The sequence below is a fragment of the Egretta garzetta genome, unplaced genomic scaffold (assembly GCF_000687185.1).
Source record: "Egretta garzetta isolate BGI_Z169 unplaced genomic scaffold, ASM68718v1 scaffold98, whole genome shotgun sequence".
Taxonomy (NCBI): domain Eukaryota; kingdom Metazoa; phylum Chordata; class Aves; order Pelecaniformes; family Ardeidae; genus Egretta; species Egretta garzetta.
This window is the reverse complement of record NW_009260611.1, coordinates 217,042-230,838: the sequence shown is the minus strand read 5'-3', so window position 1 is coordinate 230,838 and position 13,797 is coordinate 217,042. Positions and strand designations below refer to the sequence as shown.

General features: G+C 36.8%; 2 protein-coding genes across 5 annotated transcripts; one reads left to right on the top strand and one right to left on the bottom strand.

Annotated features, from left to right (window-relative positions):
• Window positions 1-1,379: 1,379 nt before the first annotated feature.
• On the bottom strand, window positions 1,380-2,693 carry MRPL57 (mitochondrial ribosomal protein L57). The gene has a single exon (XM_035900427.1). It carries the CDS (start codon window positions 1,845-1,847, stop codon window positions 1,536-1,538), a length of 312 nt encoding a protein of 103 aa, XP_035756320.1. The 5' UTR covers window positions 1,848-2,693; the 3' UTR covers window positions 1,380-1,535.
• A 1,809-nt stretch (window positions 2,694-4,502) lies between these two features.
• Window positions 4,503-13,266, top strand: SKA3 (spindle and kinetochore associated complex subunit 3). Of its 4 annotated transcripts, none has more exons than XM_035900421.1 (8): window positions 4,503-4,590; window positions 5,461-5,626; window positions 7,191-7,608; window positions 9,782-9,882; window positions 10,480-10,667; window positions 10,867-11,079; window positions 11,267-11,385; window positions 12,255-13,266. In XM_035900421.1, exons 1-8 carry the CDS (start codon window positions 4,513-4,515, stop codon window positions 12,286-12,288), a joined length of 1,317 nt encoding a protein of 438 aa, XP_035756314.1. In that variant the 5' UTR covers window positions 4,503-4,512; the 3' UTR covers window positions 12,289-13,266. The 4 variants fall into 4 exon arrangements, with proteins under 4 accessions (XP_035756314.1, XP_035756313.1, XP_035756312.1 ...); XM_035900420.1 differs by having other exon boundaries at window positions 7,188-7,608; window positions 10,483-10,667; XM_035900419.1 differs by having other exon boundaries at window positions 7,188-7,608.
• Window positions 13,267-13,797: the final 531 nt, after the last annotated feature.

Genomic DNA, 13,797 nt, shown 5'->3' with positions numbered 1-13,797 from the left:
AAAACATCCCTGGGTCATCTCTGCAATTATTTTTGTATTTGCCTGCAAGGGTCACCAACATTTGCACTAATCATAACGTCCCAGCTGTTCTGCTTCCACATAGCTGTTTTTAATTGTGCTGCCTAAACTTGTAATGAGCTGTACTTAAGATTGAGGTGAAGTGTAAAAGACGTACCTAATAACGACACATTTATTGTATTTTTTTGTATGTCACAGATAGGACTAGTCCTATGCACACAGAAAACATGTTGCCATTTATAGTTTAATACTTGAAGTAACTTTTTTAAATGGGCTTTTATAAATGAACTAAATATAAAATCACTTTGCCTGGAAGTTCCTTCATGTTTTAATTGTACTGTGCAATTTCCCAGTATGTATACTGTTCCATAAAAATGTTATCTTAAGCCATTTATAACCACTGAAAGTGCATTCAAGATTTTGTACATCAGTGTTCAGAGCCGTTCATACTTCTCTGAAGTACAGTTCATGTTTAAAGTTGTACCGTTTTAGGCCTCTTTTCCAGAACAGTAAAATACAAATGGATTTGACACCTTAAATCATCAGCAAATGCAACATCAACTTAATAAAAGTATGTGAAAGAACCTGAAAACTGCTTACCTGTTGCATGTGTGTGTTAGACCAGTGAGAAAAACTGCCTACCTGGGCAACGTTTTTGTAACTGTTCCACAGTTCTTACACCCCAGCTGCAACAAACCTCACACACTCACTCTTGACACATCTTCCAGGTCACTTGATCTTGAGAAGTAACAAAAACCTCTGACTTGTGGCTGACTATATTCCTTCAGGACACTAAGCATGACTTAGAAATCAGACTGCCACTCAAACAGGAATCAGCTGTCAGATCAGAAATAATCTCTGTCAGAGAGGGCAGTAACACCCAAGTCAACACTGACAATGACACTGGCATTTAAATTCAACAATTCTTTCCAGAAAGCTTAAAAAAAAAAAAAAAATGGAACATTTTACAATCTTCTGTGAGTTCCAGCTTTATACACCTAATTCTAGTTCATCTTGGTCCTTGTGCACCTCATGAAGCGAGCAGTACCTAAGCAGCGTCCGTTGGGTCTCCAGTATGGATGTGTACAGTACCCCTTCAGAAGGGAGCGTGACCGCCAAGAGCCATCTGGTCAGTACCGGCAGATAATCCCGTTCAACAGAGCGGGCGTGTTCTCCTAGCTTTCAAAAGGCAATTAGTGAAGCCATAAATCTAATTCAGATCATCACCATTGCACTCGGTAACTCGTGCTGCATTATGCAAAACCCCCGAAGAACAGAAGGCAGGCAGATGGCAGAGAGCCACAGAAAGACACGTCTTTTTCTAAAGAAACGATAATAAGAAAACATAGGCTGTTCTGCAGGACAAGTACTTTTAATGTAAGATTGTATACACTGTAGCAAAGTCTCACTTGTCATCTACCCTTATTATAGTGAATTACAAAACTCCCATAATAGGTACAACAGCAGATCCCGCGGTAGAGCGTAATACATGCCAAATATAAATACGCCGTTCTTATTCAAGATGTCCACTTTTTTGACACATTTAAGTGGTTTAAATGATCGGCCATATATCTATGCTCAGGAAACTTGGCTTTCATCTGGCTTTTGAAAGCTTCCCATTTTGCACGTCTCTCTTCTGTGTTATGCTTGTACTCCTGTTCCCGTGTCAGGTAAGGTCGACTCAGCCAATATTCATTCTCTGCTTCAATTTCCAACCTTCGGATCATCGCTTGCTTCATTGAAAGGGTAACCACTCTTGGTCGCCTGTATTTTCCAATCCATTGTTTTCCAGGAATTCTCTTTCGGAGTAATACTGTTGTTAAAAACATGATGCCTTATAAAATATAGACAAAAATATAAAAAACTCATTATATTAGGGACAAAATATAAAAACATAACAAGAAAAATGAAAAATCTGCACATACTTACTCCACTGCCTTTTATCTGGCTGTTTTGAAGTTTGAAGTTCAGAACCTGATACTCACAGCCAAGCATTATGTACAGTAGACAGTACAATGACAGACAGATTGGAAACTTAAGACCAGAAAAGGGAAATGGAAATCTTTATATAGCTAAATAGTTTACTCAGTTATCCTTACATTGAGATTAAAGCATGTTCTCCATAAATTATTTATGAAAAATCCGGTCCCAGATACTATTAAATAAAGGATTCACTTAATCCGTTCCTTCTTCAAATAGCTGTGTTCTCAAAACAGGGAGTATTTCCAGGTCTATCTTCCAGATCCAGGTCCGACCTTTCCTCAGTATTAAGTTTTGAACCACAGTCTCTCCTTAAACTTATTAGTATATACAATTACCTAGTCTTGTATTTCAACTATGGCAAATCTGGGTTGCAGAGGAAAACAATCTATTAGACCAACTAGCGTATGCAGAAAGCACAGAGTTTCCCACACAATACGCAGGTTTAACACAGAGGCACGAAAAGCCAAGCTACGTTTAGATTTGACACACATGTTCTTCATTAACTGCTGTATTAGTCCTGAACATGCCTAACTCCTCGGTCTCTCATTACACAGTATTTTCATCAACCCGTGAGTGAGCCAAGCGCTCTAACACGGCACAAGCCAGCACTACTGCTGAGACCAGCCACCCCAGTATACACCATTCCCACGGGGCAACTGCACGTCTCTGTTCCACTCTCTGACCCCCCTTAGATTAACAATTTTAATCCTTCCTGCACTGAAGTACAGACTGTTAGGGTTAAAAGCAGGGTTTAAAACAGTAGTATATCCTGGTTGTACAATTCTGCATAAATAAACTCTGAAGCAGTACCAGTTGCTCTGAAATTCCTACCAGGAAATTAAATGGACATAAATAATATAGAAGAAATAAAAAAAAAAAAAGATGCATTTTATCCAGTTATACTTTATTATGTAAAATTATGCAAGGTGATAGTAGACTTGTAAAAATGAAATTTTGGATATTCTAACTTTTGGAATTCCATGTTCATTCCGTCATTGGACTACATTCACATAGTCTACATGAGGTATGAGTCTCCATTTTCACCATTTTGTGATCTATTTTTCATAATGATTACTTTTAATAGCAGTTGATGACAGTTTTGAAGGTTAATACTGTTAGAGGAAGATACGTCGTGCTGGATCCAACAGCCCAAGAGGGGCAGAGCTGCTGCCACTCCATGCCCCCAGGTCCAAGCCAGCAGCAAGGCTGAAGGTGTGTTCCCAGCAGGCACATGCGCACAGAGGGCACATACACACCATGTATACACATATATAAGTGGGCAGTGGCACAGAGCACAGACACTCAGAGCACTCACACGAAAAACAACTGATCAGTGTACTGACCAGCTCACTATTCAGACCTTTTATGCCCCTAACCCTTTGTGTTCCCACACCTGTTCCTCCCCAAATAACCTGAATGCCTCCCAAAGGTTCCTCCCCGAAATATCCCATAACAAGTCCCGTGCAATCCCAAACTGCTTTTCCTCTGCATCCCATAATGTGTCCCACACTGTAGTGATGGTCCTGGGAGCAGCCATCAGGGTATTGCTTGGGCTCCCCCTCCTGCCATTGTCTCTCTGAGCTCCTTCCTGGGTCTGTCGGTGAGCTTTATTACGGGGGAAACTGGGATGAATGAGGAATGGCATTCTTGTTTCTACTCTTTTTCATGGGTTGAGACAAGGCAACGTATTTGCAGGGCTTGTTCCCTCTCTGCACAGATAGCTCAAGCTTCTAATTGGTTTTATTGCTGTGCTCTCCCCCTCCTGCCATTGTCTCTCTGAGCTCCTTCCTGGGTCTGTCGGTGAGCTTTATTACGGGGGAAACTGGGATGAATGAGGAATGGCATTCTTGTTTCTACTCTTTTTCATGGGTTGAGACAAGGCAACGTATTTGCAGGGCTTGTTCCCTCTCTGCACAGATAGCTCAAGCTTCTAATTGGTTTTATTGCTGTGCTGTCTTGTCACATAGCAGGTGTCCTCTTTTACACTATTTGCATTAACCTTGATTTCCAGTGAAAGAAGTAATGACTGCTGCATGTGTGAGTGAACAATGCTAACATCTGCCCATGTGCAAATAAGGTGGAAGAATTCAGCTTTTTATTGATTTATGTTTTTCACTGGTGTCTAGATCACTTTTTTTCCCAATTTTTATTATTTTAAGTTCAAGCTCTTTAAGGATAAAAATCTAGCATAAATAATCCTTCATAGACTAGGGACCGACCTATTGTACCAACATCTGCTATGCATTAATTTTTACAGTATTAGCTGCCTAACTGCAGGGAAGCCCCTGCAGTTTCTCTGTATAATTTATCACACTGTGCAAATTGCGGTCTCATGCTGTGCAAGGTACCCAATGTGAACTAGTTTCTCTTTGGTTTTCTCTATCTCTATTCCCTCTTTCTAATATATGACTTCAACATCTCTAATACAGGAGATCACGTTCAGATGTAGAATGCACTTGTATGCTGAAATACTAATACCCCATTTTTGTTTCCAAACCATTTTATGTGAACATGTGTATCAAAGACTATGAAGATGAATCTCCAGTAAGAGTTTTACATGACCTCCACTGTGAAATCAGGACTCTGAAGGTAATGTCTTAACTCGCTTTCTTCTTGAAAAAGTGGAGAGGGGATGTTCCATAAACTTACAGTTCTATTTTGATCATTAAGCCACAATACAGCTTTATTAGTCAGCAGTTCAGACCCTTATTTTTATTCATTTACCTCTTAAGTCCTCACAATGGCTGTGGATGTCAAGGTAGTGCCCAAAAACTTGTGGATGACTTAAAGTAGATCTAGCAGCGTTTATTAGTTTGCAATCACTGATGTCGCTCAGCTCAGCAGGGGACAAAGATAATGGGGAAGTTGTAGCTGTGCCAAGGTGTAGGGGAGAAGGATTCAGGAGCAGCAGCTCGCTACAGAAGATGTGTGCTTGTTTATGTTCAATGATAAACACTTAGAATAAAGAAAATCTTCACAGAATTTTCAGTACCTTCAGCCATTCAAGTTAAACTTGTGAAGAATGTTCTTTATTTCTTTAATAGAAGTCGGTAAAATGAGCTAAAGAAATGAGCAAGTCTAGAAATAATTGAGGGGTGAGCTAGGATATAAGCTTGAGGTTTACCATCTGCACTAATTCTTTGTACGAAGGGAATAAGAGTCCAAGCTAATTGCTGTTATCTCTTATTTTTACAAGTACAAGCATATATTTGTGTTTGAGAGGTTGCCAGTAAGTATCATACTGTGAACTGTCAGTTTAGTTTAACTTTTGTAAGTTTTTGTACACTCATACCCTGTATATTTTCTGGTACTCTGTAACCTAGTTTTCAGGTATAGATCAGACCTAAATTTGCTGCTTATCCTCATCTGAATTGAAGTTCCCAAAGTACTTCATGTGTAAACAACTACCATGTGGTGATTTGAAAACTAGTATTTCTATGTTTCTCTCCACCCCCAAAGGAAGATGTTAATGCCAGTCTTAGTAAGAGTTGCTCTGAAAAACAAGCAATTCATGACTTCATGAAGGCAAGTGAAATACTGATGCAAAGAAATGCAGCAGATCTTGGAAAAATAAGAGACCTGTTCCAGAAATATGGCTACAAACCACGTGTCAAAGACTCTACAGGTAATATTTCTTGTCAGTACAGTATGTGAAGACAGATGTACTTTTCTAAAATGTTTCTCTAGCTATGTGTATATTTCTGTTAATTAAGAGGTCGAGTACATCTATGTTACTTGCTTTATAATAATATCCAGAGGGTAAAAGATTCTCTTGTGATTGGTGCCATAAGAATAAACCAAATACAAAAACGTAGTTCGTTCTCCTGGCATGCTTTTAAGTTAGTGTGTGTGGGTGTTTTCTCCAGTAATAGTTATATTCCAAAAATATGTTTGCTATCATGTTTTCATAACCCAGAGAACTATGCTGCTTCAGCTTCTAATGCATAGGAAACTATTGTAGGTGCATCTAAATTAGTTTGTGTTCATATGCGGTGATTCCATTAACTTAAATCACCATAGATAAAATCTTAAAATAATGTGCTCCATAGCACAAATGGGATAAAAGAAGCACTTATGGGGATCGGGTGACACTGGCAATCTATGAAGCAGTAGTGTCCTAATCATTGGAGGGGAGGAGATCCTTAATCCAGACAGAAAGTGCACACGCACCTGTGTGAAAAATCCAGATGTGCCAAGTGAATTTAAAATACTACAACTGTCAGTACTACACGTACTTTTTTCAGTATCAAGAGCCCAATCAATTGTCAAGAAGCCTTTGGCAGGGCACACCTTAACCTTGCACTGAGCATTATCCAGTCATTACACAAAACAAAACTGTAGTTGTGGACCCTATTCACATCGGAGTTAAGCTACTACAACTGTTTTACAAAGATATGGCAGAAGGCTCTGATTTTCTAACAGCTTCCTTTCTGTCCTCTCTCTGCCTTTAAAGAAGACTCTAAACAGAGCTACAAGTTAATTTAATTCTTAAGATGTGTATTTAAGCTAAGTTTATCTGAGTATGTAATACCAATACACATAAAAAGGTAATGCCTCTACCATATTATTCTAAATAGCCTTTTTTCCCCCACTCTGCTTCTTACATCATTCAGAAATTCACAAATATGTTGGAGTGTTTCAGTTTATTTAACTACGGAAGTGTACAAATCACACATTTGGTTATTTCTGCAGTAGACTCTTCTTGTCATCTAAAAAGCTACCCTCTTTCGTGAGTTTTTTAGCTGCTGCTTCATAACCTTTCTTCAATACTGTTTTTCTGAAGAAAGAGCATTCTAGTACTGTGTGGCAGCCTTTGCTCTTTCCCCAAAAAAATTTTTCCATTCTAGACAAATTTTGTTTTCATTGTCATTTATGTTGTACATTTTTAATGAATTTTCACTCTTGCACTGAAATAAAAACACCTAAATGTATTTAAGATTAGCACTTCTTGCCTGCTGATTGCAGGGAGATGAATTCTATTAAAAATCTTTCAATTTCAGTTTTCCTAGAAATATTTACCAATAGAGTGAAATTCAGTAAATGTGTGACCTATATTATAAATATAGCTTAGCCTGATACGAGCTTTCAATATCTGTTGTAGCTTCAGTGTTTTAAAATGAAAGAAGCTTAAACCAGAAACTTCTGACATAACTTTTTTTTTTATTATTATTACTTTTCTCAAACAGCAGAGGAAGAAGTTAACAGTGATTCGACAGTGTCTGTCCAGAATAAATCCGATGAAGAAAAAACCGATGATGTTCCTCCTCTTCCTGCTTGTACTGAGAAGCCACTGGTGCCCAAAGACCCACTGCGTAACCCCCAGCTTTCTGATTTTGGTCTTTCACAATACGCTTTCTCCAGGCCCTGGAGTGCAGTGAAAGGACAATACACAACAAATGCATATCAAGAAAATTTAAAGAACGGGACTCCACTAAAAACACAGACCCCCCGTATGTTGCCCAGAACACCAAAATGCATGCTAAAGATGGACGATTATGAGTGTGTAACACCAAAACTTGAACACTTTGGCATTAGTGAACATACTATGTGTATGAACGAAGATTATACGATGTCGCTTATTCGTAAAACAGCTCAGGCAAGCAAGGAGTGAGTAAATTATTTAACTTCCAATTGTTTCTCTACAGAATTTTCTGTAGCTTCTTCTTGCTCTACTAATTTCTTGCTGCTATTGCCTTTCTCTTTTTCTTCAAGCAGGTGATATGCTATTATCTACCAGCTGGTTAGTCCCGTGTCTTTATTCAACTCTCTACATGTCTTTTCACATACCTTTTGCAGTGCCAGACGCTGCCATGAAAACACGTCTCTGATACACTCCTTCCCTTGACTGCAACACCATAAGAATCTTCCATACACAATCTCTTTACAAGGGAAAATGCACAGTATATCTGGGATCTTTTGCTTTCCTTAATCTGGGGTTTGGATATTGTCTGCAGTAGATATTGCATAGCCAATTTAAAGGTTTCAAAAGCTTTAGGAATATAGACCCGGAAAAAACTTCTAAAGCATTCAGTAAAATGCCTCATTGTAGAAACAGCGTATTATCTCTTATGTTACCAAGCCCCACCTTACAAACAATTGCTCTTTTTGCTCCAGTCTGCTGTTGAAAAGACCTCTCCAGATTTTCACTGATCTAATTAAAATTAAAGAAAAGAATTTTGCAGCAGTGAGGTGTAAAACACCATAGCAGTAGAAGTATTTTTCTTTACTTCAAAGATGATGTTTCTATAGTTAGTATTAGCAACATATTAAACTTTAAAGCTGACAGTATTTAAAAGAAACTCGCCATTCTGCAGCTAAATATTTAGTATTTAGAGAAATTATTGAAAAACAAAGAACCATTTTTAATTTTAAGATCACTGGGGGTAAAGTGAAAGTGAAAAGATTTTCTTTTGAAATAGTTTTGGGATCTCCTTTTGAATGGTTATGTAAATACTATAATGTATATAAAGCTTTATAGTATTGGAATTGTAATAACAGGAAAACTGTTACTGAATCCTGAAAGATATTAATTCAAAAATTGTTCCCTCTCAAATAACGTTTTTAAAATAGTTTCAGCTTATCACACAATTTAAGTTCTTTTGATATCAATAACTTTTTGTGGGTTTGTACTATTTTTCCTATTTAATGAGAACTGTTTTAAATGTGACCTTCAGCTTTAATTATGGCTGCAATTTATAAATTGATACCTCCACAAGTGCAGATTCTGTTTCTGTGCCTTCTAGTGAAATGATTAGACAGTCCACTATTGATATTTATATATAATTAAAGGAAAAAAAACCAATCACACTAGCAGTCTGCCATGCCCCTAATGATGATGATAAAATTCTGTTGAAAATTAGTTACACCATGGATGCTCTTTAAGATATCATCAATATTAATGACCAAAACAGATGGACACAGGCCAACTGTGACTAAAGTTAAAGCTGTGTATGGATTCAGAATTAGTGGCATATGCGAGAGGTCATGACATTAAGTCATTAGAGTTAAAATGTTTAACTAATAGATTTTTTTTTTTAAGCTTAAGTTTTTGTGGAGAAGCTCTGTATCTGTTTCTGATGGTTAAGATAAATTTCTAAACATTTAAAATAATTTTCTTATAGACAGATTCTTTGTAGAGTTTAGCTAAGCTTCCAATTTTTTCTGGTACTGTCTCTTAACTGCCTATACCCTTCTTCCACTAGAATATCTTGGATATGAAAAAAGAATTTTAAAGATTTCAGTTTCAAGTTTTGTGGAATTGATATTAGATAGCTTTTCAATCTTAAGTCGGCTCGTGATTAACACAAGTAATCTTATTCAAACTTAAACGAAATGTTTATTTCATTAAAAATCTTTTAGTGTTCACAATAATGTTAGTAGGTTAAGAGCCAAAAAGAATTCCTCTTGTTTAGAATTTTGTAGGCAACAGGCAGTTGAAAATAATATACAATACTCCTAACACAGAATTGATCATCTGGGACAAAGAAAATTGAGCCTACACCTTTTTGTTGTTGTTTCATATGGGGGGTTTTATGCCTCGGATTGACATCTCAGTGTACTTGATAATTTGTAGGTGGACTGACCATTTGCATGCTACAAAATGCTGCAGTAGAATCCTAGATTGAAAGTCTATGAAAAAAAAAAAATCTTTGAGGAAATGAATTTTTGAATTGCATGTTGATGAACAAATACTAGAAAAGTGATCAGATGGACAGTATTATTTTAATTGTGATTTTTTTTCATATTACTTGGAGAGCTAATTGAAGGGTTTGGTTTTCAGGTTTGTTAAAAAAGATGATCATGCAGTGAGTGTACGAGAAATGACACCCAGGGAAATCATGGTTACTCCTGGGCCAAAACCAAAAGTGACAGCTGAGAACGGTAAGATAAAAATATGTGAAATAAATATACATAAGCATCTTTACGTAATGCATGTGTAAATGCATTGTAAACCCATGGTAAACTTATAAACTGTGTTTCCTGTTAAATGTAGTTAATTCAGGCCCAGTCATTGTATGAGTACTAATGGCTAGAAAATGAGATGTTGGTGGCTTCCATGGAAAAGTTTCTCACTTCAGTATAAATCTTTGCTCATTCTTCTACTCGTATCCATCCTTATCTGAATAAAAATACTGTTTTGCCACCTTAGTCTTTTTTATTCTGAGAATACCCATTAGATCTGTTTAAAGATAGGAAAGAAACTTCTTTGAAAGAGGCTAACAAGACAGTGACTTAGATCTTTCAAAAGTAGTGCTAAAACTTCTTTGAGAGGAGATGTAGTATGTTCTCTTGAAAATGCGTGAAGACCTTGGGACAAACATAGTGACAACTGAATATATGAGAAGATAAACCAATGTGGATTTAAGTTGGGCTTTTTCATTTATATTCAGTAGTGTGACTAGATTTTTTTTTTCTTTTTTATTTTGCATTGTGTATGTATTTATTTTTATTCTCCTCCTCCCTCTTGTTTAATTTCAGCAGCTGACTGGATGGCTTCTCCTATGGTACTTGTATTCTGTACTCCTGATGTGAAAATCCCTTCCAGAACAAACAGAACAGTATTATCAAGGTCACTGGAGACAAATGAACTGCCTCTTCCCAGCCATGCACAAACACCACAGTTTCCAGATTTTGAAACAAGATGGCTAAAAACAGAAGCTAAGATAGTAAGTAGCAATTATGTACATTTTCGCACGTTTTTACTCTAAGTGTTTTTCAAATGTCAGTTTGGGTTTCTTTTCCAATACTGCTTTTTCTTATGTCATTGTAGAAGATCTTTCTAACTATAATTTTGTAAGAACATCTATTAAATACTGTACCTAAGATGAGTAAATTAACTGAAGGCATTTAATACCTCTCTTGCAGCAGGTAAAGCAGGGGGAAAAAACGGAGTCAGTGACATCGAATGATGCAGCAGATAAAAAACATGTAGAAGATAGCATTCCTTTTGCTGTGAGCTCTAATGAGTATCTTAAACATTTTGGAGACCCTTCTCCTCCCAGAATAAAACACTATGACCAGTTACTTGATACTCCTCCACCTCCAGAAATAACAAGGATACCAGATGATGTTCGACAGGTCAGCTAATATACCTTTTTATCTAAATAGTTTTGATATTTTAATAGTAAAATTTAAAGGGCTTAATTCTATCAAATTTTGTTCTTCAAAAAGAAAGTTCTCTGCTACTTACTAAAAATGTATAAACTGTAATCCTGTTTTGAGTTCTTAAATAATTCTTTTTATTACCTTTTAATGTTTCCTGTAGATTCTGTCCAAGTATAATCATAAAGTAGACTCTTCTAAAGCCAAGGAAATGGAAACCAAGGCAGGAAATACTACAAGATACGAAACTGGTTTCACCAATTACTGCAACAAAGAGAATAGGTATGATTAAATTTTACAAATTTGGTTAAGTAACTTAATTTGGAGGAGCTATGAAGATGCTTTAACGCATTTAGAAATTCACGCAGCTGCTTGCTCTTCAGCTACCACAATAGCTCTTGTTTGCTGTGACTAAATAACTGTTCTTTGGCATGGTATCTGGATGCCTTTATTGTAAAGAACAAGTATTGATTGTGTGTTTGAATCCCCCTCAACTTTAAAAAAAAAAAAAGTGTTTTATCTGTAGGTATGTTTTGCTTTGTGGCAATCAAAGCATCAGTGAATGCTTTCCTCTGAGTAAATTGAGGCAGTAAAACTAAGGAACTAGAGAAAACTGTATAATTGACACAACTGATTTCATGGTCGTTTTGGCAAAGACAAAGTTCTTTTGAAACGCAAAGCTACTTTATGAACAGTATGTGAGATGAAATTAGTCTACAGTAAGTATGAGTAATCTTCGAACAATGGAATAATAGTTTTAAAAAGAACTTGATCAATTTAAATAGAAAGAAGTTTTTGTGACAACTTGATCAGTGTAGATATTCCTGATTTGATGTTATGTATATTACACTTGTTGATTATCTGTTAAATTTGAGGTCAGTACAAATTACTTTGGCGAGAAGTTCAAGCAACATGTACGGAGTCAAATAATAATCACAACAACCCAGAATGAGACTGATAAAAGTAGGTATCTTAATATACTTGGAGTTGGAATCCATTTGAGTAATCAAATAGAGCAAAGCTCTTCAGCTGACCCTTCTTTTTTTTCTTGTCAAGATAATTAAAAAATAAAGTTTTCAATGTTTGTCTTCTGCTAATTCAAAATATGATTGAGATAATAAGTTCATGAACTCTTCTGGATATATTTGCAGAGGATATCCTGGATTTTTCAAGCCGAATGTCTGAAATCAAGATGAAGACCATGTTGAGACTGTTTCACATTCATGGATCTTATCACTGAATCATAATAAACTCAAAAAGCAGAAGCAAAAATTTGTGGGAGGGAAGAGCCATACAAAGGAAAAGCTTTTTTTAATGGAGAAAGTTTATGTGAATAAGCTTGTTTGAACTAACAACTTGTGCTTGGCAAAATACATTGGGGGGGTTTTAAATATGTATATGCTTCAAAGAGGACTGGGGTCATGTACAAGGTAGTACTTCAGTTGTTTCACCTGATTCTTGTGTGTGTTGTGTATGCTTGCATTTGCAGTAGGCTGTGGAGAAGTGTAGTTAGGTTGCAGTAAAGAGAAAGTCCAGTATATTGCCCCAGACAGTGGGTGTATCTGGCTGTTCTGGTGACACTGTGAATCTTTTCAGGGCCGAGTTTCAAGTGTAATACTTCAACAGTATTTGGTGTCTTCAACAGAAACAAGTCGTCTTTTATGTGAAGAGTAACTCCTGCTTTACTGTTCAAAGCACTTCTATGCAATTAGTCACTTCTGCAATACTCAGGCGTATCGCACACATTGCTGCATCAGGCTCTCTGTTACCTATCTCATGGACAGGTATTTCTTATGCTGCTTCTTTGTCATCGTTTTCTTGCATCGACAGTGTATTAGGTGCTATACATCTGGTTTCCTTTTGACAGTCTAACCTCTGTAGCCTGATTTGAATAAGAATTATTTGAAAATACATTATGCAATCAGTACTTACATATATCAACTGCTGGAAAGGTTTGCTAGCAGGCGTGTAGGTGATTGCTTACTCTCCTGTGCTGCTGCCATGTGCATTCTGTAAGTGGTGGTGTCACTTTCTAAACATGCGCATCGATCCCTGTAATAGCTGACTAAGCATACAGTCTCAGAGCCGTTGGGCACTTTTTTGATATCTGGTAGTCATACTAATTAGGATGTCTTTTTCTACCAGATTTTACTTTTGTCCACAAGAAATCCTAGCTACATATCCTTGTTTGGAGCCAGTTTGCTGTTTCCAGTGTCAGCTGTTTCTCTGAGTGACTCCAGGACTGCTCTTACTAGCTGTATGTGGTCTTCCTGGTGAACACAGCTCCACAGTATTTTTTTTTTTTTTCAGTCATCAGGATATGCAAACATCTAGAGATGCCCAGAAGTATTTCTCCAGTTGCTTAGACAGACTTGTCCTGGCTAAAACCTAGCAAGTAGAAGTGATTTTTTTCTTTTTTTTTTTTTTTTTTTTTCCTTCCCCTGCTGTTCCAGTCATTTTCTGGGATAAGCCTACATAAAATTAACCAGAGAAGCTAACTTTGTCATTTCCCTATGCTAGTTTCTGTTTAAGAATATGTATGTATTATTATGTGTCAGTCTTTGAGCTTGATCAACACTTTTGAATACTAAATAAATCTGTCTCAGATGCTTGGCGGCTGCTTGGAAAACTAATCGTTTGCTGCTATAAAAGCACTTATTTGTTCTACCCAACTCCTTCAGAGACTGAAGGTCA

Bases quoted from the DNA above. Each gene is read 5' to 3' on its own strand.
- MRPL57 (XM_035900427.1), bottom strand. From the start codon at position 1,847: ATGTTTTTAACAACAGTATTACTCCGAAAGAGAATTCCTGGAAAACAA.
- SKA3 (XM_035900419.1), top strand. From the start codon at position 4,513: ATGTGTATCAAAGACTATGAAGATGAATCTCCAGTAAGAGTTTTACAT. The intron at 9,883-10,479 runs GTAAGATAAAAA...GTTTAATTTCAG, and splicing joins AAAAGTGACAGCTGAGAACG to CAGCTGACTGGATGGCTTCT. The intron at 11,080-11,266 runs GTCAGCTAATAT...TGTTTCCTGTAG, and splicing joins TACCAGATGATGTTCGACAG to ATTCTGTCCAAGTATAATCA.